Raw genomic sequence first — 16,698 nt, 5'->3', positions numbered from 1 at the left:
CGAATGCCAAGTGAAAACCGTGGGCGTTGTCAGTGTGAAGTTGGATAACTCGGATAATTTTCACGACCAGTTGTGGAAATTGAGATAAATTCAGTTCATAACAATTAAGTCAGAGCTCTTTGTTATAAGCACGAGAATGGCAAATGTCTGTACAACAACCTCGGTTCGTTCCGGACTATACAGTTCAGTACTATTTTCCGGAAAACCAGAAGTAGATTAGATTCAAAATTGTAAAGCATTGAAAAATATCAGAAATAAATTAGAGATTATCAGCATTTCGCTCTAAGTAGACAATTATGTCGGAATCAGGGTATCTGGTATTCTCCTAAATTAACGATGCAATTTACATAAACATTGTTCGTAATTGTGGAAGAATTAAAGCTTCGTCCAGAGAGTTAGCATTTTTATTTAATCTGTTGTGAAGAACAGTACATCAAAACAATGAGACGTCTACCAGCGCATCTGAGATATTGTGCACATTGCGCAATCTTGAACTTTCCCCGCGCGGCAATCAAATTGGGTCACGCGTTAGCAATTTAGCATATGAAGATTGCGACACAGTCGCGTTTTCTGATTGACGCTGAATTGGTATCTTTGGAAATAATAGTCGACGTCAATGCCACTCAAGTATTTAGATAAACTTAAACTATGCTTTAAGACAGCCTTTTCGGTTCGCGATATTATTGAAGATACTCGCGAAGTCGTGATTAGGGCTGGGCATAATGATTCGAGTTTTCGAATCTGAATCGAGTAATAATTTCAATGATTCGAGTCGAGTAGTAGAAGTCGATTTTTTTGAGTACTAAAATTATACACTCCTCGCCACTGCAAGGTAATTTATCAACGACAACTATAGTTTCGATACCATTTTCGCCTGTGGAAGCCTTGAATGGCCGTATCGCAGCATCCCAGACAGTACAAAGCTATACGAACGTTACTGAAAATAACACATTTACGAAGTCATGATCATTCCACAACATTGTCACAAAGTGCAATTAACCCGTATGGTCGAAAAAATTCCAAACTATCTTTAATGAGATGGATAACAGGCATTATATATTCTTTGTGGTGGTATAAAGGGTACTCATTTGATCTTTGACATCCTACATTTTGTTATGACGTCATAATGAGTGATACTCGAATACTCGACTCGACTCGAAACATTTTACGTGATTCAGAATCGAGTCACTCAGATACTCGATTTTGCCCACCCCTAGTCGTGATACACTCATATGTGACGTATGAACATGTTGCTACTTATCGTTCCCAATGATTATGATTTTAAAAATTATATGTAGAATTGTAGATAGAATCACCGCACATCGACCAATCATCATATTTTGATGACATTCTGGGTCCGTTTAATTGCCCTGGTATTCGTGCGGCCCCGACCGTGCTCTGCAATTCTAAATTTGGCCCTGACACCGAAAAACTTTGGGAACCACTGATCTAAATTATAATCCGTCGGTCTCGATGTGAAGTTTATTTGTAAAAATATTATTTCTGTCATGCCGACAACCAATATCCACGCGAACTCGGTTTACCAGACGTATCGCGTGCCGAGAAGGGTTAATCCAGTTTTGTACGATGCGTTGATTGATCGCAGACATACTGGCGCCTGTGAGACAATGCGGTTTTCAAAACCTCATTGCCTTCCTAATAACCACCAAGAAATGAAGCGTCGTCAATGTTCAAGTTTATAAATTCATATTGCAATCAGAACAGTCCCCAGCATTCTCTTATTAGGCGTGCTGGCACTTAGTTACCGCATGGTTTTAAGTATATTACAAGAAGGCAATGCCTACTCGCGGTCACCGAATAGGTAAAATAGCTTCGTCAGAGATCACCTCCGTGTGTCTATCGAACATCGGCGCTGTAAAATGTTCCGGTAGTTTACAGTGTGCTGCTAGCCAAAAAAGGTCAATAATGCTAGGGTGCCGCTGACTATTTTCCATTTACAGAGGGTGCCGCGAGGTTGAAGATTTTGGCAACCACTGGTCTATGTAAATCTTGATTGCCATTATTGCAATCATGATTTAAAAATCCCTATTTGGTATCGAATACCGAGGCAATGGTCTCACAATAAACTTCGAATCTGAATTAATTTACCTCATGTTTTATAAGTTTCATAATTTCCCATAAGATTCATAAGTTTCTATAAGTTTTCATAAGTTTCATAAGTTTTCATAAGTTTCATAAGTTTTCATAAGTTTCATAAGTTTCATAAGTTTTCATAAGTTTTCATAAGTTTCATAAGTTTCATAAGTTTCATAATTCATAAGTTTCATAAGTTTCATAAGTTTTCATAAGTTTCATAAGTTTCATAAGTTTTCATACGTTTCATAAGTTTTCATAAGTTTTCATAAGTTTCATAAGTTTCATAAGTTTTCATAAGTTTCATAAGTTTCATAAGTTTCATAAGTTTCATAAGTTTCATAAGTTTTCATAAGTTTCATAAGTTTTCATAAGTTTTCATAAGTTTCATAAGTTTTCATAAGTTTCATAAGTTTCCATAATTTTCATAAGTTTCCTAGCACAAAATAAAGGCACCCCTTCATTGCATAAATTAGTTTTTTCCTGAATTTCCAGTTGTAATCGGATTAGGATTGGACATGGACTTGAATATGAAAAAGTTATGTATTACGATTTGGATTTGGATTTGAAGGTTCGGATTTGGATTGGATTAGGACATAGAAATTTCAAATCCGCTCACCTGTGATAGATACCAGTGATGAGCATCGGAGCGGAGTCGGAGTGGATTCGGAGCGGAGTTTTGCCGATTTTGCGACAGTCGGAGCGGAGTCGGAGTTTACTAAAGATTTATTTTCGGAGAAATTCGGAGTATTGTAACTTTTGTCTCCGATATCTTTGGATAGCTCTGACCACAATACACTATCGATTACGATTACAAACCAAAACACAGACAGTTGACAACTTGTGAAGTTGTAATATGTATTGCCAAGTGCATAAAAATCAGCCATGTGCACTGCAATTGGGGACTGGAGAGTAAACAATACTATGAGGCCAACCATAGTATCACATGTATCATGTTGTACCATGTGTACCATGTACCATGCTTGCCACTGTTTCGGATACTTGACGAGATTCATCGGAGTATCTCGGAGTCTGGGAATGAGCTCTTCGGAGTCGGAGGGAGTTTTTCTCAGACACTAAAGTTGTCGGAGGGATTCGGAGTCTCGAAAAGCTCTATCCGCTCATCACTGATAGATACGCAAGCCCTGTCGTTACGCTCCGGCAAGCAGGGAGCAATCTAAAAGCAGCAGTGGTGACTCGAGGGGTGATATTTAATTAAATCGAGAGCTACTGTCGCACTGATTCTGAGAATACAAATTAAAATCTTGTCAGGAAAATGGAACAACGTCAAAACATCCCTCAAAGTATGCCGGAGCGTAACGACGATACTTGCGTACCTATCCGTAGGTTAGTAATCTAAAGAGATACCATAAAATAGCACTGAACAGGTGGGTAATTCGGGAGCTGAGCGAAAGTTAACCTTTTTTAGTCAACCACCTGATAAAGTGAAGGTAAAAATAGTATTTTGGGCGCTGAGCGAGAAAGTTGACCTTTTTTTAGTCAACCGACTACGAAATTGACCAATTTTTCAGGATTTTCCTCCGGTATTCTAAGTTTGAAAATTTTGACAAAGTGTCGTTCTTTCCCGATTCCAAAATATGGTAACCATACATTATAATTAGCATAGACTATCATAGACTTTCACGGATATCACGTACATAAATAAACTCCAGCAGTGCCAATGCCACAGGCGACCTACTAGCAAATATCTGCAACAAGCTCCCCCGAGTTCCCGATCTTTAATGCTCATGGTCATTGATGAATCTAGTTCTCGAGTCTGCACGGTGTTGAATACATTTTCATTGTGATTTTTAAATGCTGATTGGCAGGCTTGTATTTATATAGCTCAGTGGGTTTGACGAATAAAACGACGTCTCTTCTCTGCTCTCTTCTGCCCAAGTTAGATATGTTCATTTATACCCGGATAACAATGTCCGGAGTCTGGTTTCCGGAATCATAAGCTTGTATTTGGATTATCGAAGAAAATTTCTCAGTTGTGATTTCGCTGCGTTAATCCTTTTCGCGGTTGTCTCACAGCTGTGTTATGCTAGTTTGTTTGAGTTTAGGCGAAGGGAACGTTCCCTGGGCACGGCAGTTATGATTCGAATCATAACAATTCTGCTAGCGGCTCATTTTGGGATCAACGGCGTATTATCCATTGGTAAGTAGCGTTGAGCCAGAAGCAATTAATAACCATATGATTACAAAGTCATGCCGTGATGATGATGACGAGATCGGGGTGTAGGCGCGTTCGCCCCGTTCGGTGTCGTACACTCGTACTAGAGAGCATACCAAAGTGAATACCATCCGGGAAAAAATTCATATAGATATAGCCAACTTAGAGAAATTGACAATCCTTCCATTTGAAGACAAATGATTGAGTACTTGGATTGATCCCATGAATCCAGTCACCAGTGTATGTATACCGGTAGGTTATTGTAGGGTAGATTTTGGTTAGAACTGCATGTAAGAACTTGATGAATGTATCTTGCCATTATATATTTTGGTTAACAGTACCGCAATACTGTAGTCAACTTGATTTTTAGTTTGATTACCGTATTACGGACAAAATCTCGGACTGTTAATTTTCTAGTAGAGCTAACCTAAACCTATTTATATGACTTGCCCTCAAAAAGGATAACTTGGTATTGGCCCATTACAGATGTAATACTAGCCACTAGGCAACTACTACTCTGTATACACTCAATAGCAAATTCCCTAATTACTCCAGATTACTCAGCAGATTAGCCCAACCTATCCTGTTTATGTCACCATGATCACTGCATGCGTTTTGTGGCTGGGATAGGCCCCTTGATGCATTCTCCTATTAAGTTTCTTCTCGGAATTCAACAGTAATGAATTCGGTTTGTATTCTTTTGAAATATTGAATGCGAATTTACCTACTCTTCCAGTATCATTCTATGGGCAAAGCTTCATATTTCAATCCATTGAGTCGACAAGAAAGGATTCCACGCTAGTGCAACTGCAGTTTTACACAAGCTCACCAGATGGATTACTGCTTCACGCCAGTGGGAGCTCTCAGTATCTGCACGTCGCAATAGTACATGGAAGGCTTCTAGTGAGTTTTTATTGTAATGTATATCATCCACATTATCCAGGGATATCTAGAACTCTCGGAACTTCTAGATATCCCTGGTATATCCATCACCAATTACTGTACAGTAGGGCTGTTCAAAAATGACTTTTTCACAAACTTTTTTCGTGAATTTTTTGAATTTTAGTCTACTGGCTACCCCATGAAATTGTTACGTTCTCTGAAAAACACGATGCACAACAAATTAGGCTCAATTCCAACCAGTAGAAGCGAAGTTATACATGTTCAAAATTTAAGATTTCCCTATCTTATTATAATAAATAGGAGACATAATGAAAAGATAAATACTGAAAAAATGATGACCGGGCTTCTGCGAAGTGATATAAAAATCATAACCTATAGAGAAATACGTGAAATTATAAATTTGATGTAAAGTTTATTATTGTTCGTCTAATTACCCCATTAATAAATTTGTCATTAACAACAAATTGTTTCTATTTGTAAAATGACCCTTCTGTCTCCCGTCCCTCCCATGGCACGTTTACAGAAATATTGCCAGAATTTGTTTGGAGCTGGGTCGGAAATATTTTGCTATAACAATTATATACAGCTGTCTAGTTTGTACGATCTGTCAATGGTGATAACTTCCTGAATTATTTCCTAACAAGCCTGAATAGACTGTGTGATATTAATATCCCTTTGACAGCTCGTTAGTTGTAGCCTATCTTGTACTTGTCCGAAGGATATACAATATAAGTTTATATCAGATGTCTGATAAAGGTATAAGATTTATCTAAGAAGATTTGAAATCACAGACGTTTGTGTTATTGAATATTCTCTAAACTCTATGAATTATGGGGCCGCGTGGCTTCAAATTCCACAGTTTATATTTATGAAAGCCTCGAGCCAGGCAGGTTTTTTCTTCATCAAGGCCATACGTAATAATTGATCTAGTCTAGTGATTCTATTTTTTTGAGATGGCAGCCAACAAAGCTCTGTGGTGTCTCACCTCTGGTCCATCTCTCGCTCCTAAATGATGGAGATATTGAATATTTACACTGTAGAACGCTGTCATTTAAATTCGGTAACTTTTTCAGGTGAAAATCAATTTGGGACATGGCGAGGATGTGCTCAGCTTTTCGCAAGACAAGCCTGTCAACAACTTGATATGGCACAGATTCAAATTGATTCGGTCCGGTAGCAACGTCAAGTTGAGTTTGAACGGCAAGGATGACAACACTGTTGAGGTCGCTTCACCGAGGAACAGCAGGCCTACGTTCGATCCAAGTTTCGGCGTTTTTGTGGGCGGCATTGGTATGTTGATGAGTGTTATAGTAACATTTCATAAGGACTTACTGTTATCAAATTGAGTACTTGAATAGGTAATTGCATACGTTCCCGGTCAAAAGTACATTCAAAGTTATTTTTTAGAATTTTACGACAACCTTGTTCAAATATCATTCAGTTTGATCGTACGATATACCATTTGAAGGTGCTCAAAGTGAGATTTTATTTCAGGAGGAAACGTAACTCTGACAGACGACGTACAGAACGAGTTTTTCAAGGGATGCGTTTTGGAAGCAAAATTCAACGGGAAAAATTTGCTGACTCCATTGCGAAATCAAGGACGTGATAGAATTTTGTCAAACGTTTTCTCGGGTAAGTCATTGTTTTTTGAGCAAAATTACAAAAAACAATGTTATTGTCACTGACCCATTCTTCTGTCTTCCAATATTATTGAGTTGATTATATTATATCGATTCTTATTGGAAATAAAATCAGGACTTTTCTGCATCGTCGGAGGTGGCATCACGTCTCTTGATCGATGGGCCATAATCCAGCTCAAGGACCTGTTTTTTGTACACTATAAAAAGTTGCGATGTGTCATGTTACAGAATGCTAAATGGAAGTATTTAAAGAGCATACTGGTTTCTGCATTGAGTTGTGTTGTGGAAAACGATTTTATGCAGAGCATACTTGGACGCTAGATAATTCTAATTGTGTAATCAGACTAGGCCTAATTAGAGCAAAATACCGCCGACCTAATTCCAATCTAATTTGTGAAAGGCTTCTTTGCTGAATATCAATTCTAATCTAATCTCTGTTTTTCCTGTAAATGCCACGGGAGAATTGTATAGTGCGAAACAAGCCAAGCTTGCTGTATGCATTCAGACATTTGCTATTCTCGTGCTCATGACAATGAACTATGATTTGACACGGACTGAACTCGATTCAATATTTGCGGATTCAGAAATTCTAATTCTAATCTAATTTTGAAAAAAACTAACTAAAATTATTATTATATTCTAATTTGAAAAAAAACGTGTAGCTTTAATTCTAATTTTGATCTAATCTGAAAAAAACAACTGTTTAGCTATAATTCTAATTGTAATCCAATTTGAAAAAACAACTGTGTAGCTCTAATTCTAATTTTAAAATAATTTTGAAAAAAATGTGTAGCTATCATTCTATTTGTAATCTAATTTGGAAAAAAAACTGGAGCTCTAATTCTAATTGTAATCCAATTTAAAAAAACACCCGTGTAGCTCTAATTCTAATTTTAATCTAATCTGAACAAAAGCTGTGTAGCTATCATTCTAATTTTAAAATAATTTTGAAAAAAATGTGTAGCTATTATTCTATTTGTAATCTAATTTGGAAAAAAAACTGGAGCTCTAATTCTAATTGTAATCTAATCTGAAAAAAACTGTGTAGCTATAATTCTATTTGTAATCTAATTTGAAAAAAACCTGTGTAGCTCTAATTCTAATTTTAATCTAATCGAAAAAAAAAACTGTGTAGCTATAATTCTAGTTGTAATCGAATTTGAAAAAAAAACTGTGTACCTTCAATTCTAATTTTAATCTAATTTGGAAAAAAAACTGTAGCTATAATTCAAATTGTAATGTAATTTGAAAAAGCTGAAAATTTTAATGGAAAGATTTAATACAGGTAGGCCTATTATACTATTGGCATTGAGTGGAACTAATTTCGAAAATCAATATATATCAGGAGCTTGCAAGACTAATTTTTGTCATGTCGAGTGACTAACTGTAATATACCTCGTCTCCAAGATAACTGACGTAGATTCTTTTTACAGGCTGTCCTCGGATTTTCAGTGCCCCCCAATACACCCCACTTGCTTTTACATCGCCGTCATCTTACATTGCGCTGGACCGCTGGCTGGTGCTCGGTGAAGCGAGCTTTGAATGCGCGCTCAAAACTGTGAAGCGCAACGGAGTCATCTTGTATCATTCGGGTAGTGTGAGGTGAGGCGATGTCAGATGTGTTTGCGTCGGGAATCGGCTGGTTCCATATCTTTTTAATCTAAATCCCGAATTCTTTTAATATCATGTCAAGACCCGAGTCCTAATCACGTAATGACACAAATTCATTTAAAACTTCTGTGAAAATGGAAGGCTATGGCAAATTCCATGTCCATTAGGGTTGTTCAAAATTTTAAAAATACCACGTCGTAATATCGAATTGTATAGATTATTGATAAAAAAAACATCAATGAGCCTGCAAGAACCTTACAGGAAATTCATTAAGATTCCGCGAAACCGTTTGAAAGTAACCACCGAAGAGTGGGTGTGCGAGCGCATACGAATATACAATGGCGAGAAGATTCGCAATCACAAAATCTTGATTCGCTAATCAGCTATGCTTTAATGATCGCGAGTTATTTTCAAACGGAATCTTGATGGCTTTCCTGTGAGCTTCTTGCAGGCTCATTGATGTTTCTTTATCTATAATCCAGACACACAACGCAGCATTTATAATAAGTTCCAAATGTTGTACAATCCTAATGTCCATTCTACATTGCTTACTTGCGAGCGTCTTGAGTGATCCGTTTATCGAATATTTTGCAATGTCACTTTATCTCACTGTATCGGTCATTATAAGTTGTTAGGGTTTCTCAACTGCGACTGTGCGCCCGTTTGGCACAAACCATTGGAAGCTGTTGACCGCAGATGGTCAAAAGTCGAATAATTTAGTTCGTAAAGAAACAGTGGATCTGTTGAATAGACTCGTGAGATGTGATTTTAATAAATGACCAATTCATCCTGGTGAGGATATATTAATATAGTATTGCGGAGTTTGCATGAAGAGCTCTGTACAGGAGTTGGTTGCGAAATATTGGTGTGAAAAAATCTGGCTAGAAAGCTCTTTTTAACTCGTTTATGATGAGATTACTCCAAATTTCAATTGACTTGGAAAACTTTTTATGCTTCAAATCTCATATAGTAAAAGTAGGCATTTATATTCATTCATATATACATACGTGCATTACTTTCATGACTGAAATTACAACTGCGCGATGCATGCATGTATCACAGAAATTGATAATTTTTTTGAAATTATTGAATGGTATTACGTCCACTTGTCCTTGAGCACCTACTATAAGTGATTGAAGCACCTCTATCCTCAAGTGACCACTCCATAAGGTTAGAAATTCAGGAAAATCGACAGTCCAATTGTCTCCAAAGGTTTTATTATTTCCAATTACGGTTTTCAATTTGCTTTTAATTCTACGTTGGCAGCGGTGAATTTATCGTACTAGAGATGGTCGACGGCATTATCGGGGCGTCTGTAAATAAAGGTGGAGGCGTCCTGAGTTTACGTTCTACAATTCCGATCAACGACGGAGGTTGGCACACAATCAAGTAAGTCGGGCGGTGTTGGTTAAGGCTGTTGAAATATACCACATATATCTTTTTCCAAATTTCACATCTATAGTAATTAGGTTGTTAGGTTTCTTGAGAAACGCTACGTACCAAATTTGGCTCACTTCCGAGCAGTCGAAGCCGTGCAATCCAAATTTGAAATCTCTACCATTTTTGAAACAAACGGTAATTCCTACTGAATAATATATTCGTATTGAAACCAACCTGAATGTTTTCGGCTGCCACTTGTCAGAAACTAGTAGAAAACTCAAAGTAACTATTCTCTACTAATTGCCCACTAGTTGCTGACGATCACCCCTGACGAGTGTCAGCCGATAATTCTCTGGTTGATTTCAATAAGATTATATTATTCAGTTGTATATTGAAGTTCAGTACCTCCCAAGAGTCTCTCAAGGCAGTATTTACGGGGACAAACTGTGTCACTTCGCCATGACCAAACATCGTGTTGCAGGCGTGTCTGAATGGAGAGTCAAAGAGTTTTGATAAAAACATTGCTAATTAATTAAAATGATGACGCTGGTCGTGGTCGCTGTTTATCTTGAAATTTGTCTATTTCATTGAATAAACGTAGTGAAAACAATGGTGATATAATCTGTTAACAGAATAGGACCTACTTTTAAACAACCCTAGTGTCATTAAATATCGAACCGCGATTTCTGAAATACGTTCTTGCATGTAGATTCAGCTTCAGCTCCTCATACCTGGATATTCGAGTGGATGGCAACAAAACTAAAGCGTTTTTCGAGCAGAAAAACTTCGCAGACGTCGGTACTGGTCAACGCGTTGATCTCGATCTAGTTGGATATTTGTATGTTGGCGGGGTGCCGGAACATTTGCTGAGTACCGGGTCTATACCGCAGAGCTTGCTATCGCTTCGTATCGTGGACGGGGTGGCTTCTGTGGGTGGCGCTTTTCCTGGGTGCATCAAGAATATCAAAGTGAATCAAAGGTTGGAAGATTTTTTTGTCTACTGCCTACTGGTTGTTGGGTATCATAAGACTTCAATATGCGATTGATCTTGCATTTCCAAGTTAAAAGCCGGCCAGGAATGACGGCAACGGAACTACCCCGAAATACCCCTTAAAGTTTGAAAATCGGCCCGAACAATCGCTTGACGCAATTGACCATTGCCGATTTTCAAACTTTGAGGACTATTTCGGTGTAGTTCCGTTGCCGTCGTTTCAAAACGTCACGAGACTGCGATACAATTAAAAATAAGAAGATGCCGAAACGACAGTAGTCTTTGTGATCAGACACCCACCTGGGCCTAGGCGATGTAAAGAGTAATCATGCACACTGAATGAAAGGGAAAGAAGATATTAGAAAATGGCGAGCGACAAGATCAGGTGGCATGTGACGGAAGACGAGATCGATATGTCGGGCCGTGGTCCGGTAAATGTTGCTGGCTGACTAGTATTCATTTATTAGAAATTGTTTGTATTCCGACTTGAATGTGGACACTAGGGCTGTTCAAAAAAAACTTTTTCTTCAGATTACACTGGCTACTTGATGAAATTGTTAGGTTGATTAAAAAAACAACGCTGTACACTAACTTTGGCTCAATTCCAATTCCAATTTGAACAGCCCTAGTGGACACGGATTGTAAAGTGCGACCCTTACTTTGTTACCGAACTTCTGATTTGCAGTATCTATCTATATATGTCCATCTATTCTTTATCGTATGTGACATAGAAAACATGGCCGTCTTTGTATGTGAGGATGTTCGTTCGTTCTTACCGAATTGTGCATTTTTCAGGAGAAAGGGAATTAGCGATTTTGTCGAGACCTATGGCGTGACGTCTGGTTGCTCGTTAAAACCTTTCACAAACTTGATTTCTCCCGGGATGGATTTTTGGGAGGCCGACAAGTTCATGTCTGAGCTGTACGGCACGTTTTCGCAGCGACCCATCGCCACAACACCTATTTACGAAGTCACAACGTCGACAGGAGTTATCACGACTGCTGCTCCTGAATTTAAGCTTCCCGAAATCGAGTTATTCTCTCATCCGATCGAGGTTTCAGAAGGCGGTTTTGTAACGCTGACGCGGCAGCATTTATCATGGAAATTATCATCTTACAATGGCAACGTTTCAGAGACAGATATACTGCTTGTAACAGACATCGAAACGCGACACGGTAGTATCTTGAGAGGGGCATCATGCTCTAGTGATAACTCTGGCGTTACCGAATTCAGACTGAGTGATATTGTGTCCAGATCGCTGGTGTATTGCCACGATGGGACAGACACTGTTTCAGATTTCGCAAATTTCACGACCGTTTGGGATTTGAAAGATAAGACTCAAGCCCAGAGGGATTATATCATCAAAAATATCGATGTAAATGATGCGAGATTTGTCAGTACCGGCCTTGTGCTAGGTTCTGCTGGAATCCGACTCGAAATCGATATATCTCCGGTCGATGATGCGCCTTCGCTTACCATACCTCGTGATTATGTGTTTCGTCCTATCAAAAACGTACCGACTCATTTTCCGAGTCGCGTGCTTAACGCCACTGATAGTGACAGCGGCCGAAGCGATATATTTTATTCCATACTGGGAGAGGCGGATAACGATGAATTTTCTGTCGAGAACACAGATTATCCACGACGTTTTATCACTGATTTTACGCAAGCTGATTTAGACCACGGTAAAGTCACTTTCACTTACAATAGTGCCAGGGACAATACGAGGCTGATTCTCCGGCTGTTCAACCCCTCCCCTGACGGGGGCTACGCGTCTGGGGAACACAAGTCGCTCGTTTTGAGGATCGCGGCGCAACCTCTGAATATTACAGGTACAAATTTATCCCGTGTACTGTTTGGTTCGATAGTTTTCAGTTCGATTAGGTTTGACGAAATTAACTGCCTCACTGATTAGATTACACTGATCAACAAGTCGAAAGCTGTTGGCTTCCGACGAGAACACACGTGGTTCTTATCAATATTTGGGCGCTAAAACCAAAGGGGGCAATTAAAATTGCTGAATAGGTCTAGAATAAAACTCATGTCCTTTATCTTTTTGGTATGTGGATCAACATAGGGAAAATCTGGGTGTGCTATATTGACTGCAAAAGCTGCCGTATACGAACACTATACAGTATCAATTTTGTGAATTTTAACTTTGTAACATTGCGGCCGAGTGCTATTAATAACATTCATGATTTTTGAGGAAGGATGTGAACATGGAACAGTCGACACTGTATTGATGAAAATATTGCAAGATTTGTAGCTTTCATGCGCAATGTTGCTGATTTCGCACCTGATATATCAAGTTTGTGTAACATCTTTGATTATATCCTTCTAGATCCCGGTTTATTCACCCTTGAGAATATTTGGGTTGTTACGTGGGCCCGTAAACCGCAAACTTTTGAAGATCATGACAAAAAAATGAGGCCTCAAAGCCATCTGGTCCAGTTGACGCCTTAAAAGCTACCTAATACCTATAAGGAAAGCACGTATTGCCCGTGGTCCACAGTCCTTCTGGCTATTGTGACCTGTAGTGACCACTAGAAATCTGTCAAAAGTAAAGATAAATCTTATAAATATGGACAATGTAGTTTTACAGTTGTAGTTTCGACTTCATGAAGCCCTAAAACTTGACCACCCAAAGTTTGAGAGCCCCTGTTCTGGCTCAGAATATCGGACCCAATTTCATACTGTTCTAGAAAATATTATTCATTACCTATCTCCGACATTACCGTAACTCGTGATCTGATTTTTTCAATTCATTTCATTCACAGCGACCACGGAGAGGTTGAACCTCATTGAAAAATCCGCCATTATCATTTCTGATGACTCCATTCGAGTCACATCGAACGCGGAACCTAATTCTGTTCGTTACGCTGTCAAGATTGAGACTGCGCCGGCACTCGGGGTTTTAGAGGTAACTAATTTACATTTTTGCGTCATATAGGCATGGTGAAAGTAGTAGTGGTAGTAGAGAAACAGACACATGTAATCGCATTAATAGAAAAAATTAATGTTCCGAGGGTGGCCTAGCTTGCATGCCATTTCTAATAGTTTTGTTTTCCGATCTCAAGATTTCAAAATCGGAAGTTGCACTTTTATGACTTCTGTGCATCAGTTAGCGACACGCCAAGTTTGTCAGTAACGGTGGGTTTAACAAGACTTTAACTGGAAACTGAGCAGTCAACACAGTGATTTAGACTCGGACTCGACCCTCCGCTCGCTGACTTGGACTCGGACTTGACTCTGTGGTGAATTGAAAATGACTCAACTTAACTCAAGTCAAAACTATAAAATTGAGATTGACTTGCGATTCGGAGCCTTGTTACTTGATTACAACCATGCAGTAACAGTATACTTCTTCTTTTCGGAGTAGGCCAAAGTAAATTTAGCTCGTTGGTGTACTTACTCAAGTAACTATGTCCTCAGATTACTTCTAGTTCTACTCGGTCAGTTTTTAAGCAAAACTGCTTTTACTTTAGATCTCCTAAAATAGAAAGTAGTCTGTGATATCTCTGTGATGCAGCCGATGGCTCTTAGTTAAAAACATTCAAAACTATTTTTCATCTCCGCTTTCAGCTTCATGGTGTCGGAAACGTGTGGGCAGAGACTGACAATTTCACAATGGAAGACGTTTCGCGGGGTGCTGTGCGGTACAGGAACACGAACAGGACCAAATTGCCGAATGAGATTGATCAAGATAGGTGAGCAGTAGGGTTGTTCAAAATTTTTAATAAAATAAAATTTTCAAATTTTTCTGTCAACCCCTTGAAATTGTTAAGTTGCCTAAAAGAACGATGCGTACCCATTTTTGCTCCCTTCCGACCGGTAGAAGCGAAGATATTGCAGTTGAAAGGTTTGGATTCGCAAAAATAGCATTGAATGCAATAAATGGTGAGCAATCCCAAGAATTCTTCATGAAAAACTCTAATAACTTCGCTTCTACGGGTTGGAATTACGTCAGTTTTTGTAGATCACAGTTTCGTGGGGCCGACAGAAAAATTTGAAGCTTTTTTACTTGATTTTTTCAATAAATTCAAAAATTTCAATTGGATCTGCTTCGGCTCCTGCTGGTTGGAATCGAGCCAAACTTGGAGTGCAGCCTTTTTAGGCGACCAAACAATTTGATCAGTGAATCCCCGGAATCCGGGAAAACAAGTTATTTTTGAGCAAACCTAGTGACCAGTGCATACCCGGGCATCAACTTAGTAGTAGGCCTAGGCCTATATTTATTCGCTGATAGAAAAAGTTTGCTTGGCAAGTATGCCAAGTAGAAGGGATGTTGCAATCTTGCAAAAAGCAATCTGGTTTTCTTCCGTTTCAGTTTTGCTTTCTCACTATCAGCGGCTGGAGCGCGTTCACGCACTTATCAGGAAATTTCCATCAAAAAGGTCAACCTTTCATTGTCGCTGGCGACTATTGTTCTCAAGCAAGGGGTGCAGGAAGTCATGATGTCTTCCGACGACGTGAACATTACTGCTAACGATATAGTCTTGGACAATGATCGTATACAAATTCGGCTGAAAGCGGCAACGAAGCACGTTGAATTATTTTACAAGTGAGTCTTACGTTATTACATCATGTCTACGCTTTGTTTTGTGGCTTCTAACTTGACTCAAACTTATTTTGTGTTGGCCTCTATTGGAGTAATTTGAAATATACAAAATGGAAAGTTTTGACTTGTTTAAAGTAAAATTCTGTGCATTGAAATTAAATATAAGCTCGTCAGTTGGTCGCTTTTGTAAGATAAATTAATTCTATTTTGATTTCAAAAACTGTTATCACAAATTGGCTACATCTATATTTGATTTGAAAGAATCTCTGGAAGATACCTATTATCAGGGTTGTAACCAAGTCACGAGGTCCCTAGTAACAAGTCAATCTCAATTTTATAGTTTTGACTCGAGTCAGGTCGAGTCGTCAATTCACTACCGAGTCAAGTCCGAGTCCAAGTCAGTAGGTAGAGGGTCGAGTCATAGTGTTGTGACTCGAGTCCAAGTCATAGTGTTGTGACTTGATTCCGAGTCCAAATCATTGTGTTTGCTGGTCAGTTTGGAGTTCAATCCGTTTCAACCCACTTTTTTTAACTCTGCTCACTTGATATAAAACGGCTCGCATTCGTAATTTCGTAATTTCCCTCAGTTTCAACAGTTTCCGGCCGATCTTCCTATTATCAGGACTGATAGACGAAATACCAATCATGTGGTGACTTTGCTATTCTTTGAAGTTACAATGAAATGTCTGTCTTGGCAGTCCTAGTGTCGAGTCATATGACTTGATTCGAGTCATGCACGATGACTCGAGTACAAGTCGAGTCAAATCAGAATCAGGTCGAGTCATTTTACACATTTCGAAAAAATAACTCGAGTCAAGTCGAGTCACCAAAAGTTCGAGTCAATACATCCCTGCCTATTATGCATTATAAAGATATGTTGAGCTTGTAAAGCTTGGAAATCACTGCTCCTGGAGAGTTTTTTGATGTTAACGTTCCACTCAATTAACATACTGCAGACTGGTGTCCTGTTGAGTGTTGATATTTTTCACATATGAAATCGATATTTTAGACTAAAAGTCTTCAATGCTTCCACTTTTCTTTACAGTGACAGGAATTTAGTTCTGCAGCCCACCGACTCTTTTACGTATCGCGAGCTGTTGCAAGGAAGAATCAGCGTACGCGTGAAGACCAGGTATACGGCTCGAGGCTTACAAGAACTGATCCAAATGGACGCAGCCGTGAACGATCTTTACATCTCCCCTTTAAAAATGATGAACGTCACCTATGTTCCCGATTTGGACAGGATCAATGTGAGTTATGGAGAAATAAGATATTTCCTTATAAAGTAGGGCGATTTTTTTTACCTAAAAACGGTAGATTCTAACCTAAAAATCAAAATTTT

At 38.8% G+C, this 16,698-nt stretch overlaps 2 protein-coding genes and 1 long non-coding RNA gene across 9 annotated transcripts in view; 1 reads left to right on the top strand and 2 right to left on the bottom strand.

Moving 5' to 3' along the window:
* LOC145446931 (armadillo repeat-containing protein 8-like) overlaps positions 1–16,698 on the bottom strand; it is a 393,366-nt gene that overhangs the window by 172,807 nt on the left and 203,861 nt on the right. The window lies entirely within an intron of this gene.
* On the bottom strand, positions 510–3,620 carry LOC145447042 (uncharacterized). The gene is made up of 2 exons (XR_013917424.1): positions 1,668–3,620; positions 510–1,227 (listed from the first exon to the last, which is right to left on the bottom strand). It is a non-coding gene; the product is annotated as an uncharacterized LOC145447042 (long non-coding RNA).
* Positions 4,062–16,698, top strand: part of LOC145445926 (chondroitin sulfate proteoglycan 4-like) — a 39,109-nt gene continuing 26,472 nt past the window's right edge. Inside the window, exons 1-12 of the mRNA XM_080324082.1 lie at positions 4,062–4,255; positions 5,007–5,173; positions 6,247–6,463; positions 6,668–6,808; positions 8,250–8,418; positions 9,694–9,816; positions 10,517–10,786; positions 11,594–12,630; positions 13,576–13,718; positions 14,381–14,505; positions 15,126–15,359; positions 16,402–16,606. Coding sequence (XP_080180208.1) covers positions 4,192–4,255; positions 5,007–5,173; positions 6,247–6,463; positions 6,668–6,808; positions 8,250–8,418; positions 9,694–9,816; positions 10,517–10,786; positions 11,594–12,630; positions 13,576–13,718; positions 14,381–14,505; positions 15,126–15,359; positions 16,402–16,606 — 2,895 coding nt within the window. The 5' untranslated portion in view covers positions 4,062–4,191. The remainder of the gene's footprint in view (positions 4,256–5,006; positions 5,174–6,246; positions 6,464–6,667; positions 6,809–8,249; positions 8,419–9,693; positions 9,817–10,516; positions 10,787–11,593; positions 12,631–13,575; positions 13,719–14,380; positions 14,506–15,125; positions 15,360–16,401; positions 16,607–16,698) is intronic.

Source organism: Botryllus schlosseri, chromosome 9, assembly GCF_051294905.1.
Source record: "Botryllus schlosseri isolate E-star chromosome 9, Bs_hap1, whole genome shotgun sequence".
NCBI lineage: Eukaryota > Metazoa > Chordata > Ascidiacea > Stolidobranchia > Styelidae > Botryllus > Botryllus schlosseri.
The sequence above is the reverse complement of the archived record's forward strand: the minus strand, read 5'-3'. Positions and strand labels throughout refer to the sequence as shown.